The sequence below is a fragment of the Enoplosus armatus genome, chromosome 1 (genome assembly GCF_043641665.1).
Source record: "Enoplosus armatus isolate fEnoArm2 chromosome 1, fEnoArm2.hap1, whole genome shotgun sequence".
NCBI classification, from domain to species: domain Eukaryota; kingdom Metazoa; phylum Chordata; class Actinopteri; order Centrarchiformes; family Enoplosidae; genus Enoplosus; species Enoplosus armatus.
Genome location: NC_092180.1, coordinates 13,271,797 through 13,292,140, shown reverse-complemented (window position 1 = coordinate 13,292,140; position 20,344 = coordinate 13,271,797). Strand labels below are relative to the sequence as shown.

At 42.1% G+C, this 20,344-nt stretch overlaps 1 protein-coding gene across 1 annotated transcript in view; it reads right to left on the bottom strand.

Moving 5' to 3' along the window:
• sox6 (SRY-box transcription factor 6) overlaps positions 1-20,344 on the bottom strand; it is a 101,777-nt gene that overhangs the window by 6,308 nt on the left and 75,125 nt on the right. Inside the window, exons 9-12 of the mRNA XM_070908149.1 lie at positions 16,441-16,590; positions 13,901-14,081; positions 13,458-13,645; positions 3,325-3,430 (exon numbers count right to left, since the gene is read on the bottom strand). Coding sequence (XP_070764250.1) covers positions 3,325-3,430; positions 13,458-13,645; positions 13,901-14,081; positions 16,441-16,590 — 625 coding nt within the window. The remainder of the gene's footprint in view (positions 1-3,324; positions 3,431-13,457; positions 13,646-13,900; positions 14,082-16,440; positions 16,591-20,344) is intronic.

Below are 20,344 nucleotides of genomic sequence, written 5' to 3'. Positions count from 1 at the left end.
TATTATAACACGTCAATCCTTTTTTTCTTTTCCAGTTAGGATGATTTGAGTTTTCTGGGGCACTTTTGTGTGTGTGTGTGTGTGTGTGTGTGTGTGTGTGTGTGTGTGTGTGTGTGTGTGTGTGTGTGTGTGTGTGTGTGTGTGTGTGTGTGTGTGTGTGCGCGTGTGTGCGTGAGTGAATGTGTGAGTGTGTGAGTGTGCACACATGGGAACTTGGGAACAAACAGCCAACCTGTTTCAACATGCAGGCTATGGCTTCCACTTTTGTCTACTCCCCTCTCATATGCATTTAACCTTAAAGTGGAGTCTAATCTTCCACAACATCCCAGCTTTGCACACACAAAAGGAGATGCACGCACACACAGAGACACAAGAAACACACAGAAATGTGTCCTGTTGGGGGTAAATTTGAATTTGCCAACTTCAAAACAAAACTCTCTTATTGATTGTGTTGACCTATTCAGCTATTGTTGTTGTGACTTGATAAATCATTATGTCTGAGCCGCCTTATCTGAGCTTTCTTCTAGGAAAACTCCTCAGCAATGAAAGCCAGAGCTTGATTCCCACGGCCTCACAGTGGAAGAAAAACAACAACAAAAACCTCTTCAAACAATCAACTCGAATCAAACTTCATAACAGCTTGGAGCTACTGATATAAAGAAACCCATCAACAGTGATCTGTAACAACAATGCAACACTACTGTTCTTCTCATCCTATTCCATAAGGACTTTGTTAGAGGCACTGCTTGGCTACAGCCTCATCTTTTCTCACTCTATGGTTGATATTATCACACTGGGCGTTTAGATTAATTCTGTTTCCTGCCTCCACACATCTCTCAACAACCTCTTTGTTCTCTGCGGACCCTCAGTGATGCGGGCGGTTTAGACAAACACACAACCTCAGCTACACAGCAACTCCATACTGCCATATGTGAATGAACAAAGGGCCTGGCTGGGCTGAGGCCTTTGTGGTGTTAAGAAATGTTTTCGTCAGAGCTTAAAAAGACCTAATGAATTTGCACTGGGTTCATGCGTGTGGCTCGTGGCTTTGTAAAATGAAGGAAATCCTATCTATTTCCATTCCTGTGCCACTTTTTTTTTCTTTTCCAAGTCGTTAGGACCTTGGTTGCTGAATGTTTCGCAAATATTAGCTTAAGCAACCTAAAGCTTTCTGTGAACTGCTGTGATGACAGAAGTCCGCTGTACACTGGGCCTGCTCAATGTGGCTGCTCTGTTCTGGAGGGAAAGCTGCTACACACCAAGGGGCTTTCACACCCTATGTAAGGGTTGGGAGGTACACCCAGTAATTTTCCTCTTCAGGAAATGTATAAAAAAAAAGTATATGCAGTGTGTTCCAAACTACTGAGGAAAAGTGTTATGAAATACAGAGGAGCTTCCAAATTAATTTCCTCCCTTCTGTACCAGAATGATCCCAAAATTAATACAATTTATGACTTAAGTTATGAATTTAGTACTCAGTAAGCATTTTTTTTTTTTTTTTTTACAATTTACAGGTCAAAAGACATCCAGGTGTCTTGGTAAAAACTGGGCTTAGTTTGGCTGAAAACGTAAACATTTTTCGGACAACTGGATGACATATAATCATTGTTTCAGAAGAATGAAATGACTAGATTTTAATGTGAAGCAGATCCTTCCTACATTTTGACATATAGTTGTTTAAACAACTGAAATATAAAAGCTTCACATAAAAACAAACTTTAACTTCTCAACCAAATTTCCAAATGACATCTGCATGACTTTTGACGAACAAACATAGGTTATTAAAGAGAGCACAAGTCTGCTGCACTGAGATAGATACTGTATGTTTCTATATATGAAGGTATGCCAAGAAGCCAAACCTCAATTGGTCCAGGGAGTAGAAAATCCTCACGACAAGGATTTCAAAAGTAAACATGTCCTCAGAAGAGTAAACACTTTGTGGTTCACATCATAAAACCCTGCTTCACATCATTCAACCGTATGTGTTTTCCTGTTGGTGAAGCTGAAAGAGACGGACAGATATATTTGTGGCGAAAGAGAATAAATGGTAAATGTGTGTTTTGAGTTATGTGTACTGCCCTGGCTCCCAGCCATTTCCTCCTGGGAAGAGGACCTCTCCTCTCCTCTAACCTCTGCTTGCTCCTAATCCATAGCCCACTGGGAACACTGATGTGAGGCGTCTGGCGCAAGCCTTTCCCTCTGCCCTGTGCAGGACTTAAAAGGACACAACTGCCCTGGTGCGCGCTCTGTTTCAGTCCTGAATCCACAGTAGCCACAGAGGGAAGGTTCCCACTGGGAGAATGAGCACTAGAAGCACATATGTCCGAGGAGTCAGACGGGTGGGATGGGATCTGCTGCTGTGGCTCACATGGGAAACATGTCAATGAATCCGCTAAATGCACCTCTAACTCAAATCCTCAGGATTGGGTGTGATGTGAAACTAGACATGATTTAAAAAAAGACATTTGCTTTGGAGTTGGTAAACAAACATTTTTATGAGAAGTAAAACTTTTTTTTTTATAAATGTCTATGTGAACCAATTACGCGGGATCATTTCTTTCTAAAAATGATGGGAAATGTGTCTAAGATGCTATTTAAAGATGTTGATGGGTTACATTGTCCTGAGAAATATCTATCCTTCTGCCTCGAGACTCTTTGAGGCATCAAAGATGAGTCAGAACCATTTTCCTCTTTGCCCCGACTCTGAAGTGCCATGGAAACTGCCACAAATATTTATGTCTGACAAACATTGGTGCACTGAGGTACTCCTTGCTCCTGTGTAGGAGCCAGCGCCACAAAGGGAGATGACGCTTTGTCACACTGGTGCAAACCGAATTTACACCCCTGTGCCCAGGACCTCAAACAAGCACAACAGCAACAGGAGCTGAGCTTGGAAAAAAGCCAGCTTTGTCCTCATGCACCCTTGTCCTCCGCTCACCTATCTGTGAAAACCTCGGAGCTACGGCTCATTTCAAACGGCATTCACCCCAACCCCCACATCTCCCTTACACACACACACACCCACACACACCCACATGTTTCTGCACACACCCTTACAAACCATTCTATTAGCTAAAAGTGAGACACATAGCCACATGCAGTAGCGAGCTTCATCAGCCGTCAAAACTCCTTTTGCTTTCAAAGTATATTAGTCTAGAGTGTGCAGAGAATCTGCTCAACATTATTTACTCTTAAGCACAGAATTCACAGTAACTTTCAGTGAATTTGTGTGGTCTATGAAGAAACATAAAAGCATCTGATGTACAAGCAGTCAATTACAATTATATGCGATAATAAAAGAGAGAAACGCGAATATGGCCTTACCATCTAGATCTTCTGGCCTGGTGAGGTCAATAACTCTGTGGCCGATCTTTCCTTCCTCACCCAACTTGCCGAGGTGGTGCCCCATGCTCTCGAAATGTGCCCTCTCCTACAGGGAAATACAAACAGTCAGGTACACGAACAAGCACATATACACATTTTTACAGTGACAGAATTGTAAAAATAACCCCATCAGGAATCTGAAAATTTGAAAAGGAAAAAAAGTGTCTTTGATAAATGGAGGTTCTTTTGAAGAGCTGCTCTTTTGACATGAGCTAGATGTAGCTTTTTCCTCTCTCATCTCTCTATTCAGCAGCTGCTATAATGGATGACAGGAGGCAGAGAGACAGTGAGGGCCAGGGGTGCTGTAAATAGATTTACAGAAGGATACTTTGTGATCCCAAGCACACAATGGGGCCGTGGCCCTCTTTGCAGTGCTCAGATTTTCCTCTGTAATCTTCTCCTTACATCCTCCCTTCCAGTCTACAGCGCCCAGAGCTCAGCGCCCATCATTTATTCAGAGTTCATGCTTTGGAGAACACACCGTGTTTTCGCGTTTGTCATGTCGCTTTGTGCTCAGATTAAACTTGGCATCATGTTGTACTTGACGCACAATGAAACCCTGTCATTCAGCGCTCTGTGACAATATTAAATGTCATGTCCGTGTGCATTTACAGAATAAAATAACAGCTTTCGGGGGGCCTCTGAATAGTTGCTGCACATTACACTTAATGTATTATGCAAGGGGAGAGTGCCGACTGCTGCTGGCTCCATTGTTGAATGACCTACTTCCTCAGTGAATACACAGGGCATTAGCAAAGGGCTGTCTTCCTCTCTAAAGACTCAACTAGGAGATGGACACTTTGACTCTGCATGATACAAATAATCCCCCCCCCCCCTAGGTTTTGCCTGGATGACACTAAAAGCAGGCATGTTGCCACCATTCAGAAAAAAAGCATTTGTTTTACTCCCAGGGTGAGCATTCAATCTGTGCCAGAGATGTACTGTCTGTACTGACCTCTGCCTCTTTCTTTTCTAAACATGCCTATCACATGCAGTCTGAACAGATACTCAGGTAGAGTCCCCACACAATACTAACAGCTCCCCTGCCACACACACCGACACCAACACACACATTAATCTTTCAGTCCCTTCTTTGTAATGCATTGCACCATTTTGTTGTTTTTTCACTTTTCCCCCACAGGGAAGTTTTGTTTTCTTCTAGTAGGAGAAGGTGATAAAAAATTAAGCAGACCTAACTATTGTAAGTGAAAATATTTATTTACGGCTGCATTTGATTCATTTTCTTGCCTTTTCCTGACAAATGAAATCACGTTGGCAACAATAGCCAGCAGTAATTACAGTACATGTTTGAAAAAAAATAAAAAATAAATCAAATTAAGAAATCTATCCATCCAATTTTTTTTTCTTTTGTATAACCTTTTTTTCCTTGAGGGTTATAAAAGATGACAAGATGAAGGATGAAGATAGTTCAAGTCCATTTGAGGCCTTTCACAGTATTTTGATTTTCCTGATGCTTTTATTTATTCAAGAACTATTCCTCAAAAGAAAGGACTGCGAGAGAGACAGAAAGAGCACTGCAATTTACCATCATACTTGAAGGAGCAGTCATTATTTATGGCCAGCTGAGTGATTCTGATATACAATTAACCACTACCTGCTTATGGCCTGTGATTAGAGCCTGTCTATCTGACAGCCCTTTGCTTACTTAAGTGTTTTCTAATTATGACATATGTGGTGGTCCCTGCTGGGCAAGAGGACGCTTTGTAAAGAGAAGATGGAGTATGGTGCCTTTCTCTGTGTCACATTCTGCGTTAAGCAACACACGCATGCACGCGCACACAGAGCAGCATTCATCACCCCGCCACATTATTGCTCTTAATGAAAGAAGCTAGCAGCCCGATGACAAAGTGACTGATGTACGATTAGCTGGATGGGCAATGGCGCTGCCTCAGATGCTACTTGGACAGTCCACTAGGAAGACACAGCGTTCATGGGTACTGTATGTCTGTAATAAAGTAGTCATCTCGTCCCTCTTCTGCGCTTCGTTGGTCCCTCCTGATCAATCAAGTCCTTTTATAAACTCATGATCATTAAGCATCATGTTGGGCTGAGAAGGAGAGAGAACAGGGGCCATCCGTCAATGAATGTCATTAATAACTAGCTCAGTGTTGAACTTCTTTCTGCACTGCACAAAGTCATATGATTAGCGAACATCAGCGCATTAGACAGCTGGGAACAAGCCTGAATGAGGCTCTTGTTGGAGGGTTCTTTGAGGTAGCTTAACTTCATTTGACATAAAAAGGATCATGTGTTTTTTTTTCTTGGTGATTATATAGAAAACATGTACATATACTTTGTACGAGCCAGAATTTTACATGCTTGGGGTAGTTATAGTAAGTACTCCTCCCTTCCTTGTGTTAGCTATGCTAATTAATATCTATCTGTGCAATATGGTCCCACAAATTTTCATAAAATTTTATATACTGGGCTTAATATACTTATTGGTTATAAGTTTGGTGATTTATATCTGAGAATTAGAATTATAGTTGAAATTAGGGCCATAATTTATCTGTGCAGCATCAGGGTTTTGTTTTAAAGCTTGAAAATATTCAGTGAACTAATGCTTCTTTACTGCCCACGCATCAAGTGCTGTGATAAATTAATGGCACTTTTATTATTTTATAGTGTCATTAAATTTTTACTGATCACTCTGACACAGAGAAGTAGCAAAGGACATGCAGTATCTCGCGAAGCTGGCCGTCCTGCCAGGAAAATAGAGTGAGTATGTGGCTGATATAAAAGGGTATTTATAATGTACAGTACAAGGGAATGATAAAAGACTTTGAACGCAAAAGAAATAAAGAACAGTCGTGCAGCTGTGAAGAGGCAAAGATAAAGAGACAGGAAACAAAAGATGTAACAGTACACATTATTCCCCTCCCACTCTGACCACGACCGCTGGCAAGCAACCGGTCCCTCCCTCAAATGACTTCAGCATGGAGCTCTTCACCCCACAACTAAAATTATAGCGACGCACTCTGAGCTGTAGTGGAAAACTGCCACCCACAATAATCTCATCTGCCCTGCCTGTGCAGTCTTTTGTCTTTAAAGTTTGGTAGGGGATGCATTTGGTTCCGTTGCACATGGCTGCCCAGTGAAGTCATGAGCCACTCCAGTGAAGTCATGAGTCACTGAGGAAGACAGAGAAGTAGAAAGAGGATAGATAGCAGAGTCTGTGCAACTTCTTGGGCGAGGGAACCTAAAAGAGCCCTTGTCAATGCTGTAAAGAGAGCTTTAATCTGGCCGGCCACAGAACATGTGCCGGAGGCCTGCTGCTCTGCCCACAGGGTGTATTCTGAGCAGAGGCGGGTGGCGGACGGCCCTGTGCATTGTGCCTACTCCTGCCCTATATTTAGGCAACATATTGCCAACCCTGACACTCCTTCACTTGCTCCTTTGTAAATAGCGCCAGGTTGTAGGAGAAGCTATATGGCCTGAGATTGTTCAAATAGAGATAAAAGAAAAATAAACAGAAGAGTAATGGAGACTGTGGTGCAGATCAGCGTGCAGTTTTTTGGAACTGGCTCAGTTTGTTGGGTCAGGTTTAGACTATCTAAGTGTTTTTTTTCATTTAATATCAGAAGAAGTTGATGCACTACTTACCACATCACAAGAGATACCATCTATGGTTTTTGGTAGTGAACAACTTGACTATGCTGCTGCTCTAATGAAATGAAATGAGTTTGGCCAAGGTGAAGAGAGGCTTAACTGTACCAGGCAATAGTCATGGCAGAGAGGTTTGGACATTTTTCTAAGTCCCATATGTTGTTAATACCTTGATGAAAATAGACCAGGCCTCGTTGCAAGTCGTATTACTAGACCTCGACTGGGCTAGGTCCAAAACATGCATAGTTAATTTTGTTATATTGGTATTAATTAACCAATTATTGGATTGTTATTGATTTTGAAACTAAATTATCTGATCTGACACAATGTTGAAAAAGGAATAAGGTAAACCAGATGATACAAGCACAGACTAAGTTGGCATCATTTTGACATCAGAATGGTTGTTTAAAGAGAAAATTGCTTCATTTCTTTCAGGCAGCTGGCAGGCGTGACACATTTTATTCCTTCCAAAAATTACCAGTTGCCAACTTATAGTCATATAATAGTCTAGTTATTTTTTGGCCATATATGTGTGTACTGTATATACTGTAAATGGCATGTTTAGCCCTTTCTGTGAAATCTGACATCAGTGACTGCTTTACTTTCCAAGATCTCTAAACTATTCTGTGTCTCATCCGTGTTTCTTTTGTGAGGGAAAGTATATGATTGCGTATGTTTAACATTTTCATCTTTGGAACCTTTAACAGCTGCAGGACCCTAAACAGCCACTTATGTTTGATAATGTGCTGAACTGGCTCTGGTTATATCACACACCTGGTATGTGGCAAGTTGAAGGCAATGGTTCTCTGACCACAATACAGGGCTTTGTGTATCAAGTGTCAGTCATCGCTGTGGTCTGTGGCCCTCAGAGTCTTCACTCTGAGGGTCTCAGACTAAACCCCTCAACAATCTGTCCCAGCCCTGATGGAAACAAAGACTGCACTTTAACATGGCTGCAGCCCCTCACAGCTCAGCGCCTCATCTGTTTTGTATTTTTATTGTAACCAGTTGCAATGTTATTTATAAGTCTGCAGCTTTCCAGTAGTTTTTGCTAGTTTTGAACCATTTAAATGTTAAGCACATCCAGCCATGCGGTAAACCCACAGTTCCTTTCATACAGACTGTTGCTCTCTTTTTACCCCGAGCTCTCCCTTTGCTAAGGCTAATGCAGGCAACAGCAGAATCAACAGTAGCAGCCACAAAAGGCTGGCGTCTGTTCTATAGTAGTCGTCCTCAACATCACACAGAGCAGAGATGGCCAGCTATTCCAGTCCCATTTGTACTGCCAGGGCATCACCTCATTTGTTTAAAACATAAGGAGGAATGGCCTTTAATTAAATTAGGGAGCTTAAACTACGTAAAAAAAATGATGAGGTAACCCTTCTCTGGGCTTTGTGCCAATTTAATGTTTATTGTTGTTTTTAATAAAAGGATATGCTATCATTATTCAAGACAGAGGGAAAACAAGTCAAACCTACAAAGTGTGACCCTTCAGTGCCTATTTGAAATGTGCATTTAGTCTAAACCAATGGATTTCTTTTTGTCATTGTGTTGTCTTTGGGACATTTTGTGATAATTTTTAATATATTTTGTTGAATGCAAAGTATGTACGCAATTGTGTGTCGTCCTCAATTAGACTCAGATGTGCTGAAAATGCCATCATTTTAGTGTGTATTATATAAGCATCTCAGCACTGTGAAGCATTTCTGACACAGTGTTCAGTTCTTATATTGCTGCTGAGATCATTTGTGTTGACATCATGTGCTTTTACGGGTTTCTAATCCTCAATGATCCAGAACTGTTCACTGGGTCCTCCAGGGAATGTTAAGTTGGGATGAAATCGAGTGCCTTATCAAACCCTCCAGGTTGCAAACAGCAGGATATTAGAAACAGCAGCATTACCAAAAAAACCTCAAGACTTGTTGGACACTGGAGCCCTTGGGTTTCCTGCAACAATACAGTAGACTATAAATGGTCCTTTGTGGCCTATTCTTTTCCTCGTCCTTTGTTGTATGTGCCTTGTGGTGAGTGCAGTATCACAGGTCTTAGCCACTGAGGCCAGCAGCATTTCTGAGCGACTGCAGCAGGCCAGAAATTCACCATGTAAAATGACAACTGTAGAAAATAATGGAGCCACCACTGCCAAATGACCCTACCAAGATGCAGTGTTGATGTCTTTCTGGGGAAGAGGCGAGACAGAGCAAAAGACCTGACCTGGGAAAGGAGCCCACAGACACACACACTCACACATGCCCAGGCACATATTATCCAGAGTCATACATTATTTTTATTCTTTTGGCAAACATGAACAATTGGACAAAGCATTAATGTAAGCAATCTTCACAATAGCACTTGCTGGCTACATCCAGTGTCTGGGAGCTGAGCATAATCTAATTTGGATGGGCAAACCCTTGTATGCCAAGGATTTACATTGCAGCCAAAACGCCTTGGTTTGCAATTTCCAAGACAGCAGTCGAAAAGGAGCAGAAAATTGCTTCCAGGGCTGCAGACCAGACAAGATTATATTCAAAGTCTTTGTGAGGGCTTTGCCTGAATAGAGCCCTGGCATCACATACACACACACACACACACACACACACACATACACACGTACGTGCATGCACATGTACTGTATGTACACACACACACACACACACACACACACACACACACACACACACACACAGGGGGGAACAGTATAACCACTATAACCAATAGGTTAGGAGTCTGGATTTTGTGGAGCACCAGTGTAAGCTCCATTTGAATATTTACAGGATGAGCTCTGGGACAGGGGAAATAGACAATTGTAGTCATCAATACTGAGGAGAGGAGGTGTAGCGGGGCAGAAGAGGGCAGTTCAATAGGTTAATACACTGGCCTTTCACCTTTTGATTCCAGTTAGGGGCATGTCAGCAGAGGAATATATTTTATCTCACACAACCTCTAGGGCATCACATATGCAACGTCTGTCGGAACTAAAGTAAGAGAAATTGATGCTCAGTGTAGAAATCTGCCATATCTGACTACACGGAGTTCAACTACAAGGCTTGGCCAATGGCCCAGGGCCAAGAAATTGCAGGTTTGGACCAGATGAATAGTCAATCAGCTGCCCAAAATGTGATAAGACTTTTATCTCTTCCTCTCTGCCTGGACGATGGTGTGTTTTTTCTAACCAGTCACACTGGACACCACCTCAGTCAGGGACTTGCTAATATGTGTGTACAAGATGGATGGCGGCTGAAAGTTTGTAATATTAAGTGATAAGACTTTTTTCTTTGGTCACAGAGGCAACAGTTTGCTGGGGCTGAAAACTGAATTAGAGCTCTATTATTTGACTGCAATTTCTGAGTAAGAGGAATCAAGATACTCATTTAAAGGCTATTTACACTTTACAGTTGACAAGTATGCTATTCATGTCTGCTACTAGCAGCACCTGTAATGTGTTCTGGCAAAGCAGCTTTTTGGCTACACCTGACCAGTTCTGTATTGATGAGAAAGATGAAGCAATAGATACATTGTACATTGTACACAGTGAATGCTAAATTTAAACTCTTTTGCTTTTGCTGCTTGCTGGTTACATTTACATTAAAAAACGTGTATTAGTTAGATATGAGAGATGACATGCTGTCTGAAAACATACAGAAACGGATACTTGATATTTATTCACCCCTGACCCTGAAAAACAGGGTTCGTGTCCAGATATAGCTACAGTGCATAATAAAGGGAAACAATTCAAATGGTTACAAATGGATTCAGAAGTACTGTATTTGACTGTCGGCATACTGGCACATTCTAGATAAAAGCTTCCACTGGATGAGGAGGAGATGGTAAATAATGGAACAAAGTAATTGCCCTCAGCAGACAATAATATCTTTAGATAAATATTTCAAACAGGTAAATTGCAGAAGGGTTGTAAAAGGTTTTATTGTACTGATGGGATATAGTAAAAACAGACAAATAAAAAGACAAGCAAGAAAATCCCCTCCTGTAAAGCATGAATATTTTACATGTCCTGAGGTTAAAGGCTTGTATACTGCAGAACAGAGAGAGCTAGAGTCATAGTGATAAAGGTTAGGGAGGAATGCATTGTACTGTTCAGACACACTTTGTATGAAAAGATGAATTGATCCATCTGTAAGCAGCACTTAGACCCACTCCTCTGGCCGGTCATTACAGTGGGATAAATCAATATTTAATATCCCCCTCTAACAGCCACACTGGATGATCTTAACCTCTCCTTAATCCCATTTATGTTACCTTTCCAGAATCTTCTTCATGTAAGCTTTCACTATGATAAACTTCCAAACAACAGACTGGGAAGGGGAGCTATTAAAGACCACACCATATTTATGTCAGGTGAGGCGCTTTCGTGAAATATTAATATTCTGAAACTGACCAAAGTGAAAGCTTTTATCTGGGGTATTCAAACCTTTCTAGTTCGTTGGCTTGTATCAGCAAAAGACTCTCTCTCCTTCTCTCTCATTTCACCGCTGAATTACAACCTTCTGTTCTTTATTGCAGCCGAAGGATGAAGATGATGGGGCAATTCTTTTAGCTGACTTGATAAAGCGTGCCTCTCATTTCACACCATCCTAATAGGGCCAGTGTCACTGAAACTAAGAGGTGACAATATCTCACTATGATTTGCACGAGCCAGAGAGTCAAGCATGAGCTCTGTTAAGGTGTCATTCAACGAGACAAGAAATTATGTTGCAATGAAAACAGAAACATATTACCTGAGGTGATGCTTTCAATTATTGATATTAATAGGTCTTTGCAAGAAACACAGACACAGGCATGTGTGTATGGCTTAATTGACTTCAAATGCAATGCAACAATCACATTTTCCGTTTGAACTTGCTCTAGTTATTATTTGGTGTTTCATTTTTGTGTGTAAATAATATGATGCTGTTAGAGTACTCATTTCTTAAATAGTATTTCAATGTATGGCCCTTTTATTACTACTTCACATTCACTTATCCAGCGCGCTCTCTCTCTCTCTCTCTCTCTCTCTCTCTCTCTCTCTCTCTCTCTCTTTCTTAAAAACACACACACTCTCTCTCCTCAGGTGGTAAACACAGACAAAAGGTAGATTACAGGCGAGGAGTGACTGACTATTTCAAGCAGAAGATTCCTTTAGAGAAAAAAAAGAAAAGCATTCTCCTCCTCCGAGGTGATTGCTTTATCATAGGTTGTCCAATATTCAGGACAAAAGACTAAGCAGGGAGTAAAAAGGCTGTTAAGCTCTACCTGCTAAGGACAATGTAGCTGTAGGTGTGTGCTGCTTGTTGAAAATGGCTCTTTACAAGCATTGTTCAGTGACAGCTTTCATGTCATGGCACATCCGGCTGCTTGGTTGACCACAGCCTCACCTTAGTTGGGAGGCAGGGAGACAGCTGTACCACCTCCTTTGACTGAGACTGAAAAAAGGATGCTTGCATGCTCATGATGAAAGTTTCACATACCATGTTGTAACTAAACAAAGAACAGGGAGGGGAAAAAAAGCTTTCAACTGAATTTTGTGCAAGATGATGTGCCTGTGCCTTGGAGAAATTGTGACATGGTACAAAACTAAGATTGTGGATTTGATTATTGTAAAGCTCTTTTTTTGCTCAGGTTAGTGAGGGCTAAGGGCAGGGGAGGCTCTGTCACTCTATGGGCTGCACCACTTTATTTGCTTCACTTCAGTGAGAGCATAGTTGATTGCCACCTGCATAGACAGTGATCTCTTCCAAATACCAAATTAGAGGGAAATCAAAATAGATATTCATTGACTTTTTTACATATACATTGACCTAGTTGAGGCTGTTGGTTGAAAGTGTCAGGTGCTGAAATATTAATGAGCATCGCTCCCAGTTCCTGCCTGCTCCTCACAGCCAACTGGCAACATGGCATCAAGCTGAAGAGAGGAGGACAGCTTTTTTCTCTCCTTGATTGACTCATCGATTGAAGATATTTTTAAAGGGAATCCCTGGGAGTGTGTGCTCCTGGTACAAAGCAGCCCCATCCCACGTCAGGGGACGGAGAGGGCTGCAAGTCTGCTTTAATTGGGCAGAGACTTCAGAGTCTTCTTAACCCACACCGGGCACCGCCATGGCCTGTCACGGCCCTCACACCAGCATCAACAACACAGAGTCCTCTAAACACGCACACACAAACATATTCGTACTAATTTGAGTAAACACACATGTACACACTGCACTATGCCAGCTCTTATCAATGCGACCACCCTGGACACGGATTAAAGAAAATATTAGCCTTAAGAATTACTGCTATATCAAAATCACCATGTTCTACTTTCTTTAATAGTTTCTTCCCTCCACTACTTCAGCTGAACACTCTTTGTGGTCAACTGCTCGTTTTTTGCTTTTACGGAAAAAGCTTGCAATGGGGAGGACGTGAATCAGGGATAAAACAGGGACAGACTATATGATAGTAGTCCTAACCTTGTCAACTCTGCAGTTGTTGAGGCCCACTGAACTGAGGGCGGACAGCTTCGCCTCCATGCCCTGCTGGTGATGTTGCAGCTGTTCCCTCTGGATCTGCTCCCTCATTTTCCGAGCCTCCTGGATGGCCTTCAGCACTGTGTCCTGGTCCCCGAACAGCGCGGTAGAGTTTAGGCTGGACAGAATATCTATGCGCACACACATAGTGGAGTTTGGACAGCAAAATTAGTCTGCTGGCACTCACACTGCCAAAAAAAGAAAAACAACTTGACACAACATCCTGGCATTTATTTGTGAAATATTAAGTATAAAAACAGTACCAAAACCTTGCAATGTGGTCTCCCTGGGTGTGAGTGCATACTGTAAATGTGCGTTTGAACAGAGTAAATCTGTGTGTGTGAGTGGGATGTTGTTTGTGAAGTGGAGACACTCCGAAGTCTTACCCAGAGATGAGCCCCTGCCCAGGCCTCCTCCGAGTGGGCTGGGGATGCCACCCTTGCTAAGGAGACTGTTGGGGCTGTTTTTACTGCCGAGGAACAGGTTTTGTGTTGGGGATGTGGGGGACTTGACCAGTTCTGTCGTCTTTGGCCGAGCAGACAGGTTGAGCGGCTGTGTTCCCTCCTCCTACGGCAGCAGAGATAGGAGTATGAGAGAAGACAGATGTGAATAGGTGGCCCCCCTGCCTCCATTTTGGGGGGAGCTCAGGATTCCCAGACAGCACAGTTCCCCTCTGTTCCTGGTTAATTATGGGATCCCTGTCTTGACCCACACCTCCTCCCTGGTTCTTCCCTCTCTTTGCTTTTTCCTCTCTCCTCTCTTCATCCATCCTTCCTTAGGAGCTGTGCCACTGCGATCTTCCTCACAGTTGCCCAGCGCCTTTGTTCATGCTAATTAAAGCAGATTCTGTCTCTCTGTACATCTTCATCTGTTCTCCCTCTCCTCCTCCCTGCTCTCTGTGTCTGCACTCTGGTTCGAAGAATAAATAATGACCAGATAACGGCGGTGCCAATGATCAAAGACAGCTGTTCCATTCATCAGATGTCGATTTACATTATCTACTTCATTAACTTGTTTTCTAATTTCATTCCTCATTTGTGGATACTTGGTTTTATCATGTGCTTTGATATGCCTATTCCTAAAAATATGATGTGATTTGAAAAAGTTCTGAGGTCAGAGGAGGATGCATGTGTTTGGAGTTTTATTTGCTGGGCTGGCTGCAGCCTTTAGAGCAGTTACTGATGTGAGATGAAGAGCACTATTATCCAAGGTGCTACACTCAGCAGCTTGTCTACTGGGACCAAACATGTTTTATCTGTGGGTACCTGCAGATAAACAATGGGAGGCACAGGCAGGTATTATAGAGCTCGCTCCTTTGCTTGAAATGGTTAAAAAACTGAACTCGTAAGAGTAGGATAAATACACACAAAACCAGAGTATCCTTAAGTAACCTGTATGAGTTATTATTGACAATTGCGCAAAGATGACACATTTGTGTTAAAATCACATTGAAAAGATCAAATGAAATAGACTTAATCTTCTTTTTTTTTTATTGAAATAAAAGTAAAAATCATATTTTTAAAAAGTAGAATAATAATTAAATACGTTTAAAATATCCATCCATAATTAGATATTTTATCACCTTGGATATAAAAGAAATCCAAGATGATGGACAAACTGCCCTTTAAGCTAAGACACACTAAACTCAATGTTCACAGTGGATTTGCTTAAATACAATACAAATACAAATGCTGAATGGTTCTGAATAGAAACAATTCAAACATTCGCATCCCAGAAGAGAAATGTCACTTCGCACAGTATAAATCGCCCTGTGTATACAGCAGTCTTTTAAATCAGATTAGGGCTCATGCTGTCGTTAACAGTCTTTTTCAAAGCCCAAGTGTCTCCTTGTCCAAACATATGGCTCAAGCATAGACTGCCCCAAGGCCTTGTTATTGCTGTGCCAATAACAGTTTGTCATGCAGTGAAGCTGAAAGCAGACAAACAAAACTAAAGGCAATCTGATTCCATTGGACGGTGGATACAGATGGAGGATGCCAGTAAATGTTTGCTTTCCATTTATGTATGATTCATTTAATTTAAAGTCCTTAATTTTGTGATATTTGGCAATATTTGTAATATTTGGACTAAATTTAGTGTTGTATTAATATTGGCCAAAGTGGCACCCATCTAATCTGATAAATAGAGAATTGGATTCATGTGATGAAATTACAGTGTTCAGAGAGTGTACAGAGTCAGTTTGATGGCAATCTTTCAATGGAAATCCCAGGAGGCAGGAGACCTGAAGGATTGTGTGTGTGTGTGTGTGTGTGTGTGTGTGTGTGTGTGTGGAGAGAAAGTCAGAGTGCCTTCCTACCATTTCAAGACATGATTTATGGTCTTTCTCCATTGTGATATTATTAAGCTAAACTACTCCAAATGGGCGTATGTTTCTGATTATAACGTTAGTGAGCGAGGATGATGTATGTGGCCTTTCCTCTGCATGGAGGTCTAGTGGAGTCATGCCATACAGCAGCAGAGAACACACATCCTGCATTTGGTTTGTTTACAAGGCAAAAAAAAACGCCGTCAATCCTACTTTTTGCTTCACTTTTGTCAGCATTTGTATAGCACCGTTGTAATGGTTTTATTCCATTTCAGTTACAAAAAAAGAAGAGAAAAACTTTTCATTGTGAACAAAAAAAAATTTGAAACCATGTGTTCCACAAATTACTGGCTTGGAGCAGGCATAGCCATAGCAACCATGTCCACAGAGTTCTGGTTAAGAGAGAGAGAGCCTTGTTAAAGCCCCACAGATTGATGGCCTGTTAGAGGTTGGGCTCAGCACCGGCTGGCTGTAACACTAAAGTGGAGAACAGTGTAGATGCTATTTTATTCAGACAACACCAACTAGGCTAGGCTAGGTCAAGTACCACTCAAGGCCTGGGATGGTGGGAGGGCATGTTGAAGGAGTTAAGGGTCGTACCTTGACTTGAGTGATGGGGCTGGAGGAACTCTTGTCGTTCTTCAGAGAGGAGGGAGAAATGGGCCCACTAGCATTGAGGGGCTGGGGGAGTGGAGGCATCTTGGCTCCAGGAGAGACCTGCATGCTGGCAAGCTGGGCGGCATACAGTTGCTGTAGGGAGGTGAAGAAACCCGCAAGGCATTAACATCCAAATCCAGCAAACATTCAAAGTTTTATATTCTGTCTTTTCCTCTCCCTAGAACTCTCTCTGCTTCTGTGTCTGCCTTCATCTCCCCCTCTCTCTCTTTTACGTCTTTCCTCTCTTTCCATGAGGCTGGCAGAGAACCTCCATCAAAGGTCTTAACTGTATTTCAAAGGCTGAACCCAGAGAGAGACAGCAGTCTTAAAAACCACACATAGATGGCTTTCATTCAAAATACTTGGAGCCCCTATTTTCCACTCATCACAGAGAAAAGTTTGCCGACTGGATGCAAGTGTGTTAGCAAAGATCTCTCATTTCTCTAGATCTACACAGCTTCCTATTGAAGTTTCTGGCCTGTGATTTGTCTCCACGCGGCCATGTGAGACAGTCCCATTCCACAATGTTAGAAACCCAACCTCAGTTGGATTGCCATCACAGAATATGTTAAACACAAGCATTATTAAGGCTTAGAAACCTGCGCACTGAACACTGACGTAATCACCGTTATTTTCCTTGGCGTTAAATCAGTAAGATGTCCAACTGTTGGTGACATTACCACACAAGAGGGTGGTTCAAATGACTGGCGAAGCACTCAATAACAGTTGTGCTTGTAACAGGGTTGAACCCTGAAAGCTCAATTTACATTTCCACCACTGGGCTGATTATGTGGCATATACTAGAAAGGATGGTTAAAGACGTTGATATGAGGGTTTGGAAATATTTTTTTTAGAAATCTGGTGAGCCACAGACTGCTAATTGTCTGTTGGATCAGATTTTTGACACAGTAATTCATCCTTTATCCTGGATAAAGTTACTGTTTAACATCTTAACATTAAGTTGTGCGCCTATTTTTTATATAATTAAAACCTGAAACAAATAATACAACACTGATATGATTTGATGATTGTTTTTCTGTTCCTACAGAGGCCAGCACTCCCACATGGCTGAGACTTCTTTCCGCCCCAGGTCTATATTGATTGGCCACCAGGTAAGTGATGAAATTGGCTTTTGTCTCCTGCTGCAAATGGCAGGGGTCTGTCAAATAGAGCTACTGTCTGAGAAAGAGCGTTACGCTATGTAGCCTTAGACCTCACTTCATCAGACAGATAGCACCCCTTAACTCCCCCACTGGTCTGCTATCCTCAGACCAGGTAAACCTTATGGTTTGTTGTGTTATTCAGTCAGATGGTGCTGTCAGGGACAATCTAATTTCTCTTCCTCTGACCAATCAGCAAAGCCCTGGCTCATTTCCTGGTTCAACTGGGCTCATACAGACTGCATTTGTGTGGATGGGAAAAAGCCACCCGGCCCTGCTGGCTTCACCTTCAGCAGTGTAAATGCAGTCTAAAGCCAAACAAAGCACTTTATGTCCATGCACATGTCTCCAGATATAAACACATATGTGCTCCTGTAAGAAACTTTATCGCCGCCACATAAGCGGTAGTACAAAAGGTCCATTCTTCCAGGGGACCTGGGGATAACAACAGCACATGGGCATCGGAAATGACAGACTGATTATGTTCCCACAATGATAGCACTGCCCCCACCTCGCTCACAAACAGCCTTTTGTCTCCGACAGGAATGGACACAGGAGCAGACCCAACTCTATTTTCTTCTCATCTGAGCTAGACTTAGTTAATGTCAGTGGTAATGGCACTCTGTGTGTCTGTGTGTGGGGGTTTACAGGGAGAGAAAGTAAAACAGTGACAGAGAAAGAGAGAGAGGGGAGCCTCCATTCACTACCTGTCACTCCAGGCTACACACAAGTCTTAGTAGAGGAGCGGAAGCTGAGTCTGTCGGACAGATGTTTGCTAACAGGCCTGTCGACAGGTATGCCCCTGACCTTGAGTGAGAAGAACTTTATTGTCCTGGAAAAACACTGCAATTAGACGTTTGCCTCAAATTAGATGCAGTCACGGTGCCCCTTCTCAGCACTGATTAGCAGGTCAGTGCCATGGGGTGAGAAGCAATGGCTACCCTTGTAACCAGGAATACTCTACCTCCAAGAGCCAAAGAAAAATAAATACAATCAGGGGGAAAGAGAGATGAAAGGTGTGTTAACCAACCATACACTGCTCAAGGACAGATATGAAATACCTCATCATTTGATGTGTGTAGTCTGGAGGTTTTTGTCTGTCTACGTAAACGTCAACGACAATAAATTTACAATGGATTACAAAAGTATTGTTTGACACATAGCACATACTTAAGTTAGAAACAACAACCTCAGTACAGGAAATTGTCAGTATAAGGGGCAATGTGGTGTCAAAGGCTGAGGGATGATGGCTCTTGCCAAGGCTGGTCTCCCTTAGCAGAAGACATCTGCCTCCTTCCCCCAGTTGACTCTCTCACATCTAATAGCCCCTTCTTCATATCTACTTGCCAGGTGGGGGCAGCAAAAGGTTCATGGTGTTTAGGGTCAAGCTGAAAGTCAGTGCTCCAACTCTGGGGTATTGGAGTAGGCAAAAGCACAGGACCCTTCTGTTTCCTTTTTCTCTTCCTTTTTTCCCTCTACACTCTTAAGTATTTGTATTAGTTATTTTACTTTATTTGATCAGGGAAACATATACACCTTCTGGGACACATATAATACTTCTGTTCATGAAAAACCATAGAGCAGCACACTAAGGCACAGCTTGTATGATGGTCGAAAATAGCAAAATGAACATTATAGCTAACGGGATTTCAGTGTGGGTGTTAAAAGAAATCTGGCAAAAAAGAAATATGTGCTTGTGTAGTTTGTGTTTTCTGTTAGCTTGAAGGCTTCATGCCATTTCCCATTATCAAAAGTGTGCATGTATAACTTACTAGTATTATAACACAGTAAGTGTCAATGTTGTTTTTTTCCATAGTGCTTTGAAAGGTTTGGCCTTTCACCTAAAAACAGTAATATTTCTTAATATAGAAACAACACACACAAATGAGGAGACACACAAACACTAAATCTAAGGTCTTTCTTCTGACCCCGTCATTCCCTGTTTCCCAGTAGTGCGGAGCAGATCTCAGCAAGCATGGATTCAAAGTGAGTGCAGCACGCCCAAGGTCAGCCTGTTAGCCTCTGGTAATTAAAAACAAGCCCTCTGGAGGCAGCAGAGGTTAAACGGAGAGGTTCACTTTTCTGCCTGCGACATTAAACTGAGATTACACACTCTGCTGATGATGTTAGACAACTCAGAAGTATGATATGCAATTAAGACGGGCAGCCTCTGTTTGCTTAGTAAAACAACAAAGCTGATACTACAGCTCAATATGCATTCTAATCAATTATGAGAAAAACATTCATATGCTTGTAACTTCCATCTACGCTTTTTTTTCCTTCTGCAAACACTGGAGCAGATGCCATGTAGTATAAAGAGAAAAAACTTTCTGTGGAAAAACGAATGTGCATCTTGTTTTTCTTTAAGAAAGTCACAACATGGCAATATGTGCTGGAAAATACAGTGGCAGATATTTGTCAGATTTCTTGCTGCCAGCAATGACGGTGCACTGCACATTTACAACTGTGGCCTGCAAAAATGTTGAAATAAAGACAAACGAATTGCCTAAAAACCGTAACAATTCCTAATACAAATTAGCATCCTCTGAATTTTACATGAGGTGAGCATTACCTGACGGCTGCCACACTCTCTTAATCGCACTCTTGTCTCTTTGTGTGCGAGTGCGTCTGTCTGTCAATGTCTCATTCACCTCTGCCTGGCCTGGGTGCTGAGCACTGGGCTGGAT